The sequence below is a fragment of the Fonsecaea pedrosoi genome (genome assembly GCF_000835455.1).
Source record: "Fonsecaea pedrosoi CBS 271.37 unplaced genomic scaffold supercont1.1, whole genome shotgun sequence".
NCBI classification, from domain to species: domain Eukaryota; kingdom Fungi; phylum Ascomycota; class Eurotiomycetes; order Chaetothyriales; family Herpotrichiellaceae; genus Fonsecaea; species Fonsecaea pedrosoi.
The window spans coordinates 1,771,556-1,785,301 of record NW_013550615.1 but is presented as its reverse complement, the minus strand read 5'-3'; the positions used below and the strand labels follow the sequence as shown (position 1 = coordinate 1,785,301).

At 51.1% G+C, this 13,746-nt stretch overlaps 5 protein-coding genes across 5 annotated transcripts; 4 read left to right on the top strand and 1 right to left on the bottom strand.

The window, feature by feature from the left end:
- Positions 1–452: 452 nt before the first annotated feature.
- Z517_00643 (uncharacterized protein) lies at positions 453–1,680 on the bottom strand (the record flags this gene model as incomplete). The annotated part of the gene is made up of 2 exons (XM_013433607.1): positions 453–1,430; positions 1,492–1,680. 2 exons carry the CDS (start codon positions 1,678–1,680, stop codon positions 453–455), a joined length of 1,167 nt encoding a protein of 388 aa, XP_013289061.1.
- An 848-nt stretch (positions 1,681–2,528) lies between these two features.
- On the top strand, positions 2,529–3,626 carry Z517_00642 (uncharacterized protein; the record flags this gene model as incomplete). The annotated part of the gene is made up of 2 exons (XM_013433606.1): positions 2,529–2,817; positions 2,878–3,626. 2 exons carry the CDS (start codon positions 2,529–2,531, stop codon positions 3,624–3,626), a joined length of 1,038 nt encoding a protein of 345 aa, XP_013289060.1.
- A 2,843-nt stretch (positions 3,627–6,469) lies between these two features.
- On the top strand, positions 6,470–7,663 carry Z517_00641 (uncharacterized protein; the record flags this gene model as incomplete). The annotated part of the gene is made up of 1 exon (XM_013433605.1): positions 6,470–7,663. The coding sequence occupies one exon, from the start codon at positions 6,470–6,472 to the stop codon at positions 7,661–7,663; it is 1,194 nt and encodes a 397-aa protein (XP_013289059.1).
- Positions 7,664–9,984: 2,321 nt separating this feature from the next.
- Z517_00640 (uncharacterized protein) lies at positions 9,985–10,441 on the top strand (the record flags this gene model as incomplete). The annotated part of the gene is made up of 3 exons (XM_013433604.1): positions 9,985–10,027; positions 10,080–10,139; positions 10,236–10,441. 3 exons carry the CDS (start codon positions 9,985–9,987, stop codon positions 10,439–10,441), a joined length of 309 nt encoding a protein of 102 aa, XP_013289058.1.
- A 1,122-nt stretch (positions 10,442–11,563) lies between these two features.
- On the top strand, positions 11,564–13,288 carry Z517_00639 (queuine tRNA-ribosyltransferase; the record flags this gene model as incomplete). The annotated part of the gene is made up of 8 exons (XM_013433603.1): positions 11,564–11,620; positions 11,709–11,959; positions 12,021–12,104; positions 12,167–12,487; positions 12,552–12,609; positions 12,664–12,741; positions 12,821–13,008; positions 13,114–13,288. The coding sequence occupies 8 exons, from the start codon at positions 11,564–11,566 to the stop codon at positions 13,286–13,288; spliced, it is 1,212 nt and encodes a 403-aa protein (XP_013289057.1).
- Positions 13,289–13,746: the final 458 nt, after the last annotated feature.

The following is a 13,746-nucleotide window of genomic DNA, read 5'->3' as shown; positions in this document are numbered from 1 at the left end:
CCTGCTTCTCCAATCTGTCCTCGTGATTGACCTGGGCACGCCGGGTCTTCTTAGCAGTGCAACGATGGTTTGAAGCAGGGAGAACAAGAAGTAGAATAGGGGATTGATTTGCATGCAGGAAAACGACTCCAGCCATTCATCCGTCGTTGAGCTCAAACAAGAATCGTGGGGAAATGACGTCAAGAAATTAGGCCGCCACCACCGCCGTCACGTGCTAGCCAAATCCCCTCGTGCATTCCCTATGGTAACACTTTCACATGCGTTGTACAGGGGGCGGACATGCTGCGGCAGGTAACAAAGACAAAATCACCAGATTACGCCTTGTTGCTTAGACGCAGGCAGACACAGATTAGGCCGCAAGGCTGGGAGAAGCATGATGCAATGTCTCACATTATTCAGATATTGGCTACCAGCAAATAGTGGGTATATGTGTCTGACAGATCACCGCGTGCTCAGAACTTGGCCATAGCAGCCTCATATGCAAACCCGAGCGTCATCTTCGCATGTTGAAGCATGTGGTCAAAGCTCAAATACTTGATGAGGTCGTCCGTGGTGTGGATTTTCTTGTCCGAATATTCAAAATCCGACTCGATCACAAACGCCGAGGGATAGCCATACTTGCTGGCTGAAGCATGGTCGGAACAGGCATATCCACATTTGGTCAGTGTGTATGGGATGTCACAGTAGACGGTGATAATGCCTTCGACGAATTTTGTCAATGCTGGGTCCACAAAGTCCGTAATGACGCCGACCGATTCAGGTTTGCCATGTGCGAGGGTCTGCTCGATGTACCCTGTCATGTCTTGCTGGATCATGGCCTTGATGTCCTTGCCTTCTTCAGAGTAGGACTTGAAAATCGCCTGACTCCCAAGGAGGCCTCCTTCTTCGGCCGAATACCAGTGGAACTCGATTGTATTCTCACTAGAACCGTTCACAATCTTGTCTGACTGTAACAGAGCCGTCATAGCCTCGAGGATGGTCACCGTCCCACTGCCATCATCATCGGCACCGGGAGCACGGAGGTAGGGAAAGAACATATTGACACTGTCCAGATGTGCACCAATCACAATCGTGTGGTTGGTTCGTCCAGGGAATCGAGCAATGATACTTGACTGTCCCCAGGAATGCGGGAACAAGTTGAGGGAAGCGCTGTAATTGAATGCGCCGGATGCTTCGATGACTTCCTTGATTTGGTCATGCAACCACAAGGCGGCATCAATGCCTGTCTGGCTTCTGTAATAGCGCGTGTGGAATGATGTGAGACCTTCCAGGTGCTTGCGCATATTGTCCTTGTCCAACGTCTTCGTCAAGGCCTTGACCTCGTCCATGTGCTTCGGTTTCGAGGGATAGACGATCGCAGCCGACTGGGATACCTCTGTGTATGGGTATGTGTCTTTTGTTTCGGTGATGTCCATAAACTTGACTCCATTCTGTTGCCCTCTGAATTAGCAGTGTTCTATGTGTGGATAAAGCGAATGGTGTAGCACATACTCTCATAAGCTCCCATTTTTCATCCTCTTCAACCCATCTCGTTTCTCTTGGACTCAATTCAATCAAGAACAGTTCCTCAGTCGATGACTGGTCATCTTGAGGAATTATTGCATGTTGAGAATGAGTCTCGACTGATCGTGCGAAAGCGGAAGCGGCTAGCGACGTGACCAGGAGCTGGAGGGACCTCATATTAATCAGTATGTCGAAGGTAAAGGAAAAGAACGTGTGAATCAAGAGCCCGAGTGGAATTCAACAGGCTATAGGCAGGCGCTGTACTCGGTACTTGGTGATTCCTTTGAATCGCCCTATGCGGACGCAGGACGGATGTTGAATTGCATCTGGGTTGGAGACGCAGGCACCAGGGACTCGCCATCAGCTTGTTGAGCTTCCCCAGCGGCCCCCCCCCCCCCCCCCCCCCCCCCCCCCCCCCCACTTCGGCAGGGCGGCTGCCCCCTTTAGGTGACTTGCCTTAAGACTGTGCTCGTATGGTCCTCATGCACAACTTGGATCGCCTACTTAGAGCACTTCAGATCCGCCGCTACCTAGGAATGCATCGCACTTTTTGGCCAAAGCAGATAATACTAAGAGTCATTGTGATACATGCGTAGATTTTGTCATTGCTCACTATAGACTATCAAGCTTAGTATTATATCCACGCAGCTTCCGTCCATCGTTGACTCATGTTCAGTCAATCCTACCGGCACGATGTTTAGGGCTTCTTCGTCATTCGTCCGCAGCCGAGGGGCCATGACTCCCACTAATAAATGTGCGAACTTGCGGGTCTCCAACCGCCGGCGGGAGTGCAGGTCATCCTCTATCTTAGGGGCAGCTTCAACCGCACGTCCTTAACAACTTCATCTTTCGCATCCTATCGATTTACTTCTTCTACAGACCTTTCTTCATCTCCACGATTGTGGTGCGTTTGCTCCGCTGTCGGCTTTTGATTGTTCGTCCTGCTTGTTCCTTTTGCCACTGTCTTGCAGATCTGACGCGGTATCAATCAGTTATCATCAACGGTCATGACTATCGTTCCGATAATGGCTGCACCTGAGGCATTCGCGCCGGTGATTCCTCAAAGCACCGAAGAAGTGACTGCTCGGATGAATAAAGTATCCATTGACACTTTGTCCACACCTGAGCGTGCTCACGTTGCTACCAATGCGGTTCGGATCACCGTTCCGACTGACGCCACCACGAGAGCGGCGAGCATCGCTAAGTCAGGACTTTACGCTGATCGCAAACTTGTCCGTCGCGACAGTTTGGAACGTCGCGAAGCCTTTCTCAAGGGCAAGGAGGGGTCACGACAGCGACGCCGATGGGAAAATGGTATTCTTACACCTACCCAGAGATAACTGCATGAAGACTGAAGAAAGTTTCAACGCATAGATCGCCTTCTGTCAAACCCTTGGGCCGTTCCTCCCCTACCTTCTGACTGGGAAATCCGTCCCACCTACCCTCGAAGAACCGTGCCCTACTATCTCGCTCCGCTATGGGATGCTGCCGAGTTTCAACGGGCCGTCGAGTCAAAGCTCAAGGGCCGCCGGGAGAGCACGCGGAATCAGGGGAAACGCGTCCAGAACACTGGCATGAGTCCCATGGAAGAAGCAGCGACCAGCATACCCAAGGAAGTACGAGCCAAACTCAAACGCGCCAAAGCCGCCAAGGGATTGCTCCAGGATTTGGAGGAAACGGTCCGAGCTTTCGTGCGCAAGTGGAACGAGAGAGAAATCCGTCTAAGGAGAGATGGTCTGCATGATATTCCTCTGACAAGCGACAGCGAGGACGAGGAGATCGTCTTTATTGGTCGAAATGGAGCCATGCACGAATCGACCAAAAAAGAGCAGAGCGATAAGGATGAGATGATGTGGGACGAGGACGAAACAATTGGCACGGAAAAAATGGTCTTTGAGGGTCTGGATAAAGACAAGGGCGCCGCCTTTGCGAGATGGCTGGTCCATTGCGTGGGCAGCTACTATGGGTTGCGAACATGGAGTGTGACACGAGACATCGAGGGTGAAGAAAAGAGAAGGCAAGCCTATGTCGGTGTAGACAGCCGGGCGAGAGGATTCCTGGGCCGAGGCGTCGAGGTTGGCCGCGAAATCGAACTTCCACGCCCACTGTGGGGGATGGTGTGATGCTGATCCGACCTTTTGCGCGGAGTTCGGCTGGAATTTTCGTCGAAGTTTGGTGATCTGTATACAAGTGCGACTACTTTTCTGCCGTGAGTCTCTGGCCGTGGAAAATCATAAAGTCCAATTGGCCGATTGTAGAGCATTAGACAATTAAATTGCAACAGCAATTTCGTGATTCGTCCATCGTCTCATGTTTCCAGAACTCTCGTTCATGGGACATCTCACGCTATAGCTGTACTTGTGTGCTGATCAAGCCTCCTGCGAGCAGGACCCTGCAGACCTAGGCTGTTACACTGGCATGGAGCAAAAATCGTGAGAATATCTGGTGGTGGAGAGCGTCCGGGCCACGCAGCCAAAAAGCAGCCCGTCTCCTCGTATAACAGCAGTAGCGAATAGAAGGAATTCTCGACGGTCACTGATAAAGCAAAGCAGAAGTAATCACCGAGCCAATGGAACACCCCAAATTCATCTCCCAGAAGCAAAATCCGTGACGTCTGCGTTGATGTCGACGGGATTGGATGTAACACGGAGAGAGAGAAAAACCACAGGTAGAATACCACCAGTGGCAAGACTCGGGGAGATGTACGAGCTAGATGGAGAGCAGGTAGCATTTGCTCGACAGGAGCGAGTCTGTGAAACGTGGGGGTAGGAACTGTATCTCGTACTAGGAGCGATGTCTACAAGTCGTGAGAGGCTGTGCAAATGGGACGTATTCGTGGTACGGACGTGTGCTCGAAAGGCGAATGGCGAATGGCGAATTTAGGAATATGACAGTGATAGCGGGTTGACTTGCGCGGCAGACGACCATTGTAGCAGTCATCCTACGTTTAGGCGTCCTTGGACAAAAGCAGCCTGCGATAACGGGGGTTTAACTAGATATGGCGCCACGCAGAACCGAGGATGGGGATCTCAAGTTACCCCGTTCCAGACCCGGCCTAAGCTGCAAAGCTCATGCGAATACCCCCAGCATGAAGCTCACAGTTCGCATTGGAGTGCAGGCGGTAGTCCATAGGGGAGCTGGTGCCCGCAGATTTTTCAGAGATCGGGTTTCAAGAGCTCTGAGCAACCACAAACCTCCTTGGCCGATGCTCCGAAAGAGCTGAGTACACAGTAGTCAGGTACGTGCGAACGTTTAGGGTATCCAAACATTACAAGCACAAGGAAAAGCAAAAGTTGGGCATGAACCGTGTCTCATCGCCGGCGGTTTGCGGGTCGAGCCGTTGCTAGTCGTGGCTGATCCCAGGCGATGCTACCTGGCAAATCTCTCGATTTGGCATTGGTTGCATGACTTTTGTCCAGATTCGTCATAAAATGCCTCACACCCGATGATTATGATCTTGTTGCCTGACTCAGATTCGTTATAACCGCACGTGCTCGCAATGGAGGGCTGAGAGGAGCTTCTTGTTAGAGCTCTAATGTTCCAAGATGCATGGTGACCGACCCAGTGCTTGAAAATGAAGCGAAACAATGGCTGCCCAAATGATGGTATTATTATCGGCAGGACAAAAATATGGAGACACTTCACCTGCAGCGCTGGAAACGAACCCAAGGCATTTCTTTTGGTGGTACAGAGGCGCAAGGTACAGCATCCGGCAGGGAACACATGTTCATGGTTACTCGTTGAGCTCCGAGGGCAGTCCAGAAAAGGCACGGGCATTGCAGACCAGCCAAGACCAAAGCAACGTATCGAAACGGCCAACAGGTGACATGGCCAGACTCAGTACCAATGAAGTGGTGCCACATGTTGCCGCAGACTAACAAAGGAGCCAGGAGTTTGTAAGAGCTTCGGCACAGGTTGAATTAAGGCATTCCGCTAATCCGAATACGGTATAGCCGCTTCGGCCCTGTCCCGCCAGACCCGACCATCGGGTTTTTCACTTTTTCTGTTTGACGTGGTCCTCGACTTCGCGCAGCCCGCGCAGTCACCTGTTTGACACCACGAAGCCGTCGGTCTGACAGCAATTGCAGATCCCATTTGCACGGGGAAATCCCCGTCATCCGGTCACATGGCAATATTCACTGCCCTCGTCTGACAATCAATATGCTCGATATTTTCCGCTGTCTGTCGCGGTCCACATGGGTGTCCATTTTTTGCCATCTCCACCACGAGAACCAGTGTTCATCCAACCATCCTTCAACATGCCCGTGGTGGCCGTGGCCCTGTTTTCCGTTGAACAACATTCTCGCCACCATTGGCATTGCACTGTTTTTATCCGCCTTCGGCCTGCCGTTTGCCTCCCACGCCACGGACAGCCATGTTGGCGCGACCCTGAATGGGTCTTGTCCGGGCCACTGTTACCCCCATACTTGCACAGTCGATGGAGGCTGTTCGCTAAGCAGGATCACTAAGATACCTCAGCTGAAGATTCACATCTCAGCAAGATCCGGATGTAAAGTGATGCCGCAAGAAAACTGGTAACCTACGGCAGGTCCCGGCCACACCCGTCATCTTGCTCTGCTGGCTTGTTCTCCTCTCCGTCCTCACGAATCCCCCATAGGGTATGTACGACTGCTGCCGCGCCATCACCTGCGCCTGTCCTTCCTCGTGCAAGATGGCTAGAGGAGGTTGACATCGCCCTTGTCGCCCTGTGGAGTGACCTGGTCACTGAAGTCTGTTTGCTTTTAATTCTCGTCACCAATGAGCGTAACCGTCTCGCTTCTTTTTGATATGCCATCGACTTCGCTATCTTGAGTCTTTCTTTATGCCGTGGCTTCATTACTCTACACCCCTTCAGACATTTCTCTTTATCATCAAGGACTAGATTTTGCTCTCCCATTCCCTTACAGATCAACACCGCCGTCAAACTTCGCAACATCTTTCGAGCATACCACATCTTTTCAACACTATGGCCCGACGTATCCAAGCTCGGACTTGGTCGAAAGGATCTGCTACCTCTATGAGCTCCACCTCGACCCGCAGCGACCTGTCCAGCCATTCCAGCCTCTCCAGCTACACTCAATATACCACTCAAACCTCTTGTAGCGACACCAAGCCCATCGTCAAGCATTACCACAACTACGAGGAGCGTGAGATTGTTGACGGGCATATGAGCCCTTCTCACGAATATGAACAAGACCCTCGAGCATCAACCGAGACATATACATCCACAATCGTATCTGACGATGATGACAATGATTCATCGAGACCTCCAAGCTTATGTCCCTTGATGAGACATATATGCTACAAGCCTGATGCGATCCCAACCACGCCTGTTGAATTCGGAGAGTTGTTTCCTTCCACGAGAAGAATCCTCATTCAACACGACGACACCACCCCCGATGGAAATCTGAATCTCCGCATTGATACTGAGTTGGCCATCTCCAGAGGACACAAGCTGAAGTTGACTCTGTTCCATCTTCGCATGTACGATCTTGCCGAACGCCAGTTCTCACTTCGTCGATATCAGCGGCAGTCGGGTCGAGAAGTCTGCAACTCGAAGCGGAAGTATCTGAAACCGGTCGCCCAGAAGTCATCATCTCCGTCATCCTCAACTCGGCGGCGCTCATTTACCTCGACCCTCGCCAAGATCAACCTCAGAACACTGAAGAGCAAACCTCGGCCGAAGCCGGTTCAAGAGATCCGAGATGAGGAGTCGGACGATGATTTCAATTCTTTTGCCGCGCAAGTCGACGTCAAGGCCACTGTTCCCACAGACACTATCAGACTCGAGTTTTCGAATTACGCTCAGGTTGACCTAGAGCGGAGTAAGACAGGAGACAGCAAGTATGAGTTTGAGTATTGGGGTGAGCGGTATTCTTGGAAGCGGAATATCTATCGGGATGAGTCCGAATTGGTATTCTCTTTTGAGCTGATCAAGTCGTCTTCGGGGGTTTGCATTGCTCATATCACTCCGGACAAGCTGTCACAAAGACAGAGCCGGCAAGAAGCGGCGCTGGGTGGTTGGATTCCACCGTGCAGCTTGCGGCTGACGGAGAAGGACATCTCCAATGACTTGGGAGACGTGATTATGGCAACTGGACTCATGTCTCTGGTGGATGACTGCATCAGGAGACACTGGGATGAGCCACACCGCTCTTGATCCAGGAACGCTTGACCAGTCCCGGACGGCACTTTATTGACTTGTTCTCCTCCTCTCATCTCGACCTTTTGTTCGGTCCGAACACAAACACGGGACTGGATTTCCCCTTGCGGCGGTGTTACACAGAGCTACTGGCGGTGTAGAATACATCGCGACGACGAAATGGAAAGGACGTGGACGATGGACTGTCGAGACGTTGTCATTGTCGAATCCGTCACATTTCTTGTACAGACTTTGCATTGGGCCAAGTTGTGGCCGAGGGTTGATCAAGGCAGTCATGTCTGGACAAATGCGGGCAGGTCAGCGCTGGGAACAACGCTTGGACGACGGAAATCAGGAGGTACAGGACACGACATAGCCTGAATGGACGGCTCCATTCTGCATGACTCGTGTTCCACAAGATGAATAGCCATTGGAAATGTATAGCTAAACCGATGCCATGGTATAGTTGTCCACGCTTTCGTGGGACGAAGCTGTACAAATAAAAAGCGTAGTTACTTTTATTGAGACATGACAAGTCATTTACTGGTGACTGACTGGATACCTGGGTATGGTACTATGTATTTAGGCAGTTGTATGTACTTCCACGTATGGAGTATTCGGCCTGGACAAACTTGTATAAGACCAGTCTAAGCTGTATTCGGTGTTAGTGTCTTGGCTTCCGTCACTAGCTGCTGTGATTGGCTCCTCTACCCCTGCTGACCAAATGGCCTTCCACGTCCGTTGTCCTCATTTGCGCCCACTCTGTTTTTTGTTCCTCTTCTGCATCAGCTCCAACCATTATGCCTCCATCATCCTAGACAAGATGCTACTGCTGCACAGCTCTCAAAACTCTTGCCACGCTTTGACGGCTCAATGCCGCGTTACTTTCTATTGAACACCACTGCTTACTGTCTGCCTAAGCTTCCCCAATGTTCCCTTGTCAGTTACAGGTCTCAGAGGCAGGGATCTCGCCTCCCTTTTCTTCAGACTTTTTTTGGCCCTCATGCGTACCCCCCCGGTCTTTGCTTTGGCCCGAAACGACTGGATACTTCAGAATCAGGTTCCTTGTACTCCGGGGTTGTTACTAGGGATCGTGTTACTCTCCTACCGACTAATTAATCCTCATTATCAAATCGTTACCCGCATCCTCGCCTCTCGCCTTCTGTCTGGCTTGTCCTCTAGGAAATGTCCCCATAGACCTTCATCCTACGCCACTATACCCAATCTCACAGAGCAGGCACTCGTCATTCTCGGGCGGCAGTTCGGTTCAATGCGAGACGTGGATCGATCTCATGCGTGCTCTGACACACACACACACCCCCCCGTCCAGCTCAGATTGCTGCCCAAATGCAAAATTATTTCCGAAAGCATCGAAGGCGACCAATAGGGAAACCAGCCCTGATTTTTGACGTACTCTGAATGCAGCAAGAGAAAAGGGAAGATTACAATCCTTGTTCGGAAGCTCCCTGACTGCTTCCAAAATCTCCACGACCATCGAGTCGGATTGATGTGGACATATCACCGATGGAAACAGTTTGTGCTATTTTTTTTCGCCGCTATCTTGCATTCGATCGGTCGGCACCAGCGGTGCCGCCCCCACTTGGATATTGCCATCCGCCATTAAATGGTTTCCTTCTAGCCTTTCGTGGGCCCTTTCCCCCAATTCCTTTGATTGTCACAGAGTTCTCTTTTTTCTACGCCATCATGCATATCATCGCTTGCGCTTGGGGCCGGACCTTTGGTCCCACTACTGTACGCTGCCGGATACCTGATGTGTTGGCAGCATCTCTCTGGTGAGGCTGGTGGCTCTGTTTTTTGCTTTGCGTTCTTCCATCCCATCCTCTACCCACGTTTGACATCTCACGTCCTCTGCAGTCTCGCTCCTTTGTACCACGAAACCTTTCATAGATGATGCCAGGGCCGCTGGTCAATCGATGCTCCAAGTGTCACGAGATCTCAGATCATGTCGCACAAAGTCAACCTATCTCCTCGATGTTCAGTTGTTTTCAATGCTGCCCTACCTTGAAATGAAGCGGCCTTGATAGACAAAGGACTCTGTCGTGGAAAGGAAATACTGGAGCACCTGCAGCTCGCCTTCCTTGATTTTGGCACTCGCTCAGTCACTTTGTTTTGCGTCCCTAGCTGAGCATTCGAGCTGCCCTTGGGATTTCTTTGAATATAAAGTCCATTCTCTTCGTCACGCCGGGTGGTTGTGGTCATCATCTTACTTCGGCCCTTTACTTGTCAACACGATCAAATATACTCGACGAAGACATCAAGTAATTCGATCAAGAGCTCTCGCCATCTAGCCAAAGACCTGTCCACGTTTGAAATCTAACATGGCTACCAAAACCCACAAGACCTGGCAGGAAGAGCTTGCTGGTAACACTCGCACTGCTACGTCCGCTGCGTCTTTGGCTGACTTTGCTGATAGCTGAGTGCCGGAAGCTGAGACTGCCAGCTCCCCAGTTCAATATTGTTTCTGATCGTCGAGGTGAGTTCGTGTACTGAAAGGTCCTCTTTCGGTCATTCTACCAGAAAATTTTCTCGATATCGCCCGGACGCTGATTTCTTCTGCTTGGCTTTTTAGGTGGCCGTACAGCTTGGTCTGCGACAGTCACAATTCAGGGCCAGAATCTTGCAGCAAGATATTGGTATGATGGGCAATACCTCAACAACGCCAAAGAAGACGCTGCAGAAGTCGCCTGCACCAAACTGCGCAACCCGTCGATCACCGCTGGTCAGTCCACTGTCTACCGAGCACAGTCGGGCTATGGTGGGCCCTGGGCTCGCTGAGTCTAGTGTCGCGATGTGCGCTTGAGAGCAATACAGGGTTTGCAATCAGATCCAAAGCTGCGGGCAGGATACGAAGTCGCATTTCCGGTGGGGAAGTTGTCTCAATACCTGCTGTGTCCTATGGGGCAAAATAAGGGTTTCGAATGAGAGCATAGCGAAGGCGTTATGGTGATACACAGACACAGGACAGCAGGGGGTTTTAGGAGGGGGCCTTTCTTTTTCTTTGGGATTGGATTATCGTTTTCCTTTGTTCACATCTGCCGCTTGTTTCTCATCAAGAGAAAAGGAGAGAAAAACAAAACCCCCCAGATTCCAAGAGAGATCAGAACCAGTCTGTCCTCTTGTTCAGGCTTCAAACTGTCGACCAAAGGAGAGGTCTCAGTCCTTGCCCGAATTTTCTTGACCGCTCTTCAGGGTTGATAGAAGAAAATGCATGAATCTATGATATCGCATGCTTATGTTTTGATTCTACCTGCACCTCATCCCGCGCAGGTGTCCGATCAGCGCACATGACATGGGGAATTTTTTCTTCTTCTCTAACCAACTTATCATCCTATGCCTCGTGTCGTGGCGGGTGGAGCTTGGAAGATCTAGGCTTGCAGCATGGGCTTGCAGCATGGAGGCAAAAATGTTTGTGTACCATGACCTGTCGTGTTACTGTCAATGAGCGATTTGGAGACTCTCAAGCCACGTCCCTCGCATGACCCGACGTTCTGGATGTCGAATCAAGGGACGACAGCTGTTGTTTAGAGGGGGTGGTAAAAGGAGGGATGGAGGAATGGAAAGGATGGGAGGAAAGGGACGAGGCGTGGCCGAGAAAAAAGTTCTGGGCCACAACTCGTCACATCCCAAAATTCAGTTTCCACCTCGCCATGTCCATCACAGTTAAACCGAGATTCCTTTGTCGTACTTTGCACCAGTGATCTGTCAAGTACCCGGCAAGCCAAGTTGACGTGTAGAGATACATCCCCGTGCCACCTGGCTCTACGGACGAGTGCATTTCCCATTGCCGGATTTCGTATGCACTGGACCCGTCAAGTAACCAAACCGCGTCTTGACATCCTCACCGCCGCAAAGCAGGCAATTACCGCCAGTCCCTATGCATTCGGACCAGTCGCCGCCATGTCGACCGCTACAAAACCCTCAGCGCTGACCTTTGATCGCAAGGCCCGGTGTTCGGTACGCAGTCATGACGCCCCATCTACCCCCCCCTCTTGCTGCAAGATCGATCCCCGCCGTTGACAAATTTCCTCCGCCATCTTTCTAGACATCCAAAGCCCGTGCCTCGACGCTGCATTTGCCTCATGGTCCAGTCGACCTGCCCATTTTCATGCCCGTCGCCACCCAAGCATCTCTGAAAGGATTGACCCCGGAACAATTGGAAGAGACTGGTTGCAGATTATGTCTGAACAATACATACCACTTGGGATTGAAACCTGGCCAAGCGGTGCTTGACACGATTGGCGGTGCCCATAGATTACAAGGATGGAATTACAATATCCTGACGGACAGTGGCGGGTTGGTGGTGCACAGCACCCTCTCTGCCCAAGGATAAGTGACTGATTCGAGATGCCTCAAGTTTTCAAATGGTTTCATTGCTCAAGCTGGCAAAGATCACCGAGGAAGGCGTGCGCTTTCTCAGCCCCCATGATGGCAGTCCAATGTATGTGACGACCCAGATGCAGCAAATGGTCCCCTTCAGAGACTTACGCATGTCATCCATAGGCTCCTCACTCCTGAGCATTCAATGTCTCTTCAGAATTCCATCGGCTCAGATATCATGATGCAGCTTGACGATGTCATTCAGACGACATCGCCTGATCATGCCCGGATGAAGGAGGCCATGGAACGCTCTATCCGCTGGCTCGACAGATGCATAGTTGCACACAAGAACCCTGAGACACAGAACCTATTTTGCATCATTCAAGGCGGTCTCGATCTAGACGTGAGGCGACAGTGCTGCGAGGAAATGGTCAAGCGGGATACCCCAGGCATAGCTATCGGTGGTTTGTCTGGCGGAGAAGCCAAGTCAGATTTCTGCAAAGTGTACAGAAGAACCTCCCTTACTCATTTCTGTCTGGAGATGCCCGAACGCTGACCCCCTGGAAAGCGTCGATACATGCACCAGCCTCCTACCTGACCATAAGCCAAGATACGTCATGGGTATTGTACGATCATCTCTCTCGTTGCTGGAACTGGACAGACACTTACCTATAGCGCAGGGTTATCCAGAAGATATCGTTGTCGCCGTAGCTCTCGGAGCAGATATGTTTGATTGTGTGTGGCCCACACGAACGGCAGTGAGTTTACATGCCTTGATTCCACATCGACCCTCAATGCCATCATTCTGACCGAGGAATGAATCTGTGTATCTTGCAGCGTTTTGGCAACGCGATCACCTCCAACGGCGTCCTGAACCTCAAAAATTCTCGGTATGCTCATGACTTCGGACCTGTCGAGCAAGGCTGTACCTGCACCTGCTGTCGTCCCAAAGAGGATGGAGGGTTGGCCATCACGAGGGCGTACATCTACCACCTCGCTGCGAAGGAGACTGTGGGGGCTCACTTGTAAGTTGTCGATCTCTTTGTCTACCGTCTAGCCGTGCTTCTTGGTTCCTCTCAGCTCTCTCAGCTCTCTGATTAGATCTCCTGATTGACGCGAGACATCCACAGACTGACGATGCACAACGTACATCACTTGCTTTCCCTGATGCGACGAATCCGCACGGCCATAATAGATGACCAATACCCCTCATTCTGCAAGCAATTCTTTGCAAATTATTTCAATGGCCAGTCTCCCCCGGGATGGGCGGTCGAGGCGCTCCAGGGAGTGGGCATCGAGATATGAGCGCCGTGATGTACAGTATCCTGATAACAAAGATCAACGATGCGTGGGACCCAAGGTCGTGGGACTCTGTAGGGACAGGGACCTTTGACGAATTGACCGAGCGAGCACCTCGAACTTCAATGCTCCTTCGTCAGAGACTCGATATGTTTCCTGTTGACTGTAGAACACGCCTACTAGTGGCTGAGATCATCTCTGGTCTACGTGTGGAGTCTTTTCTCCGATAGAACCTACTATCTATCATGCCCGGTTCAAGTCCTCCGATCATAGAACGAAGTCGGAAAGTGCGCAAGCGCATGGTTGTGTGTCAAGTTCTTCTAATTTCTACCCTGTAAAAAGTCTCTATCAGACAATGTTATTTATATATCCAGGAACAAGGAAATGTTGTCAAAAACAAACACCCTCACAAATCTTTGCCGAAAAAAGACAACCTCAAAGCGTGGACTTGCTCCTCTGATTGT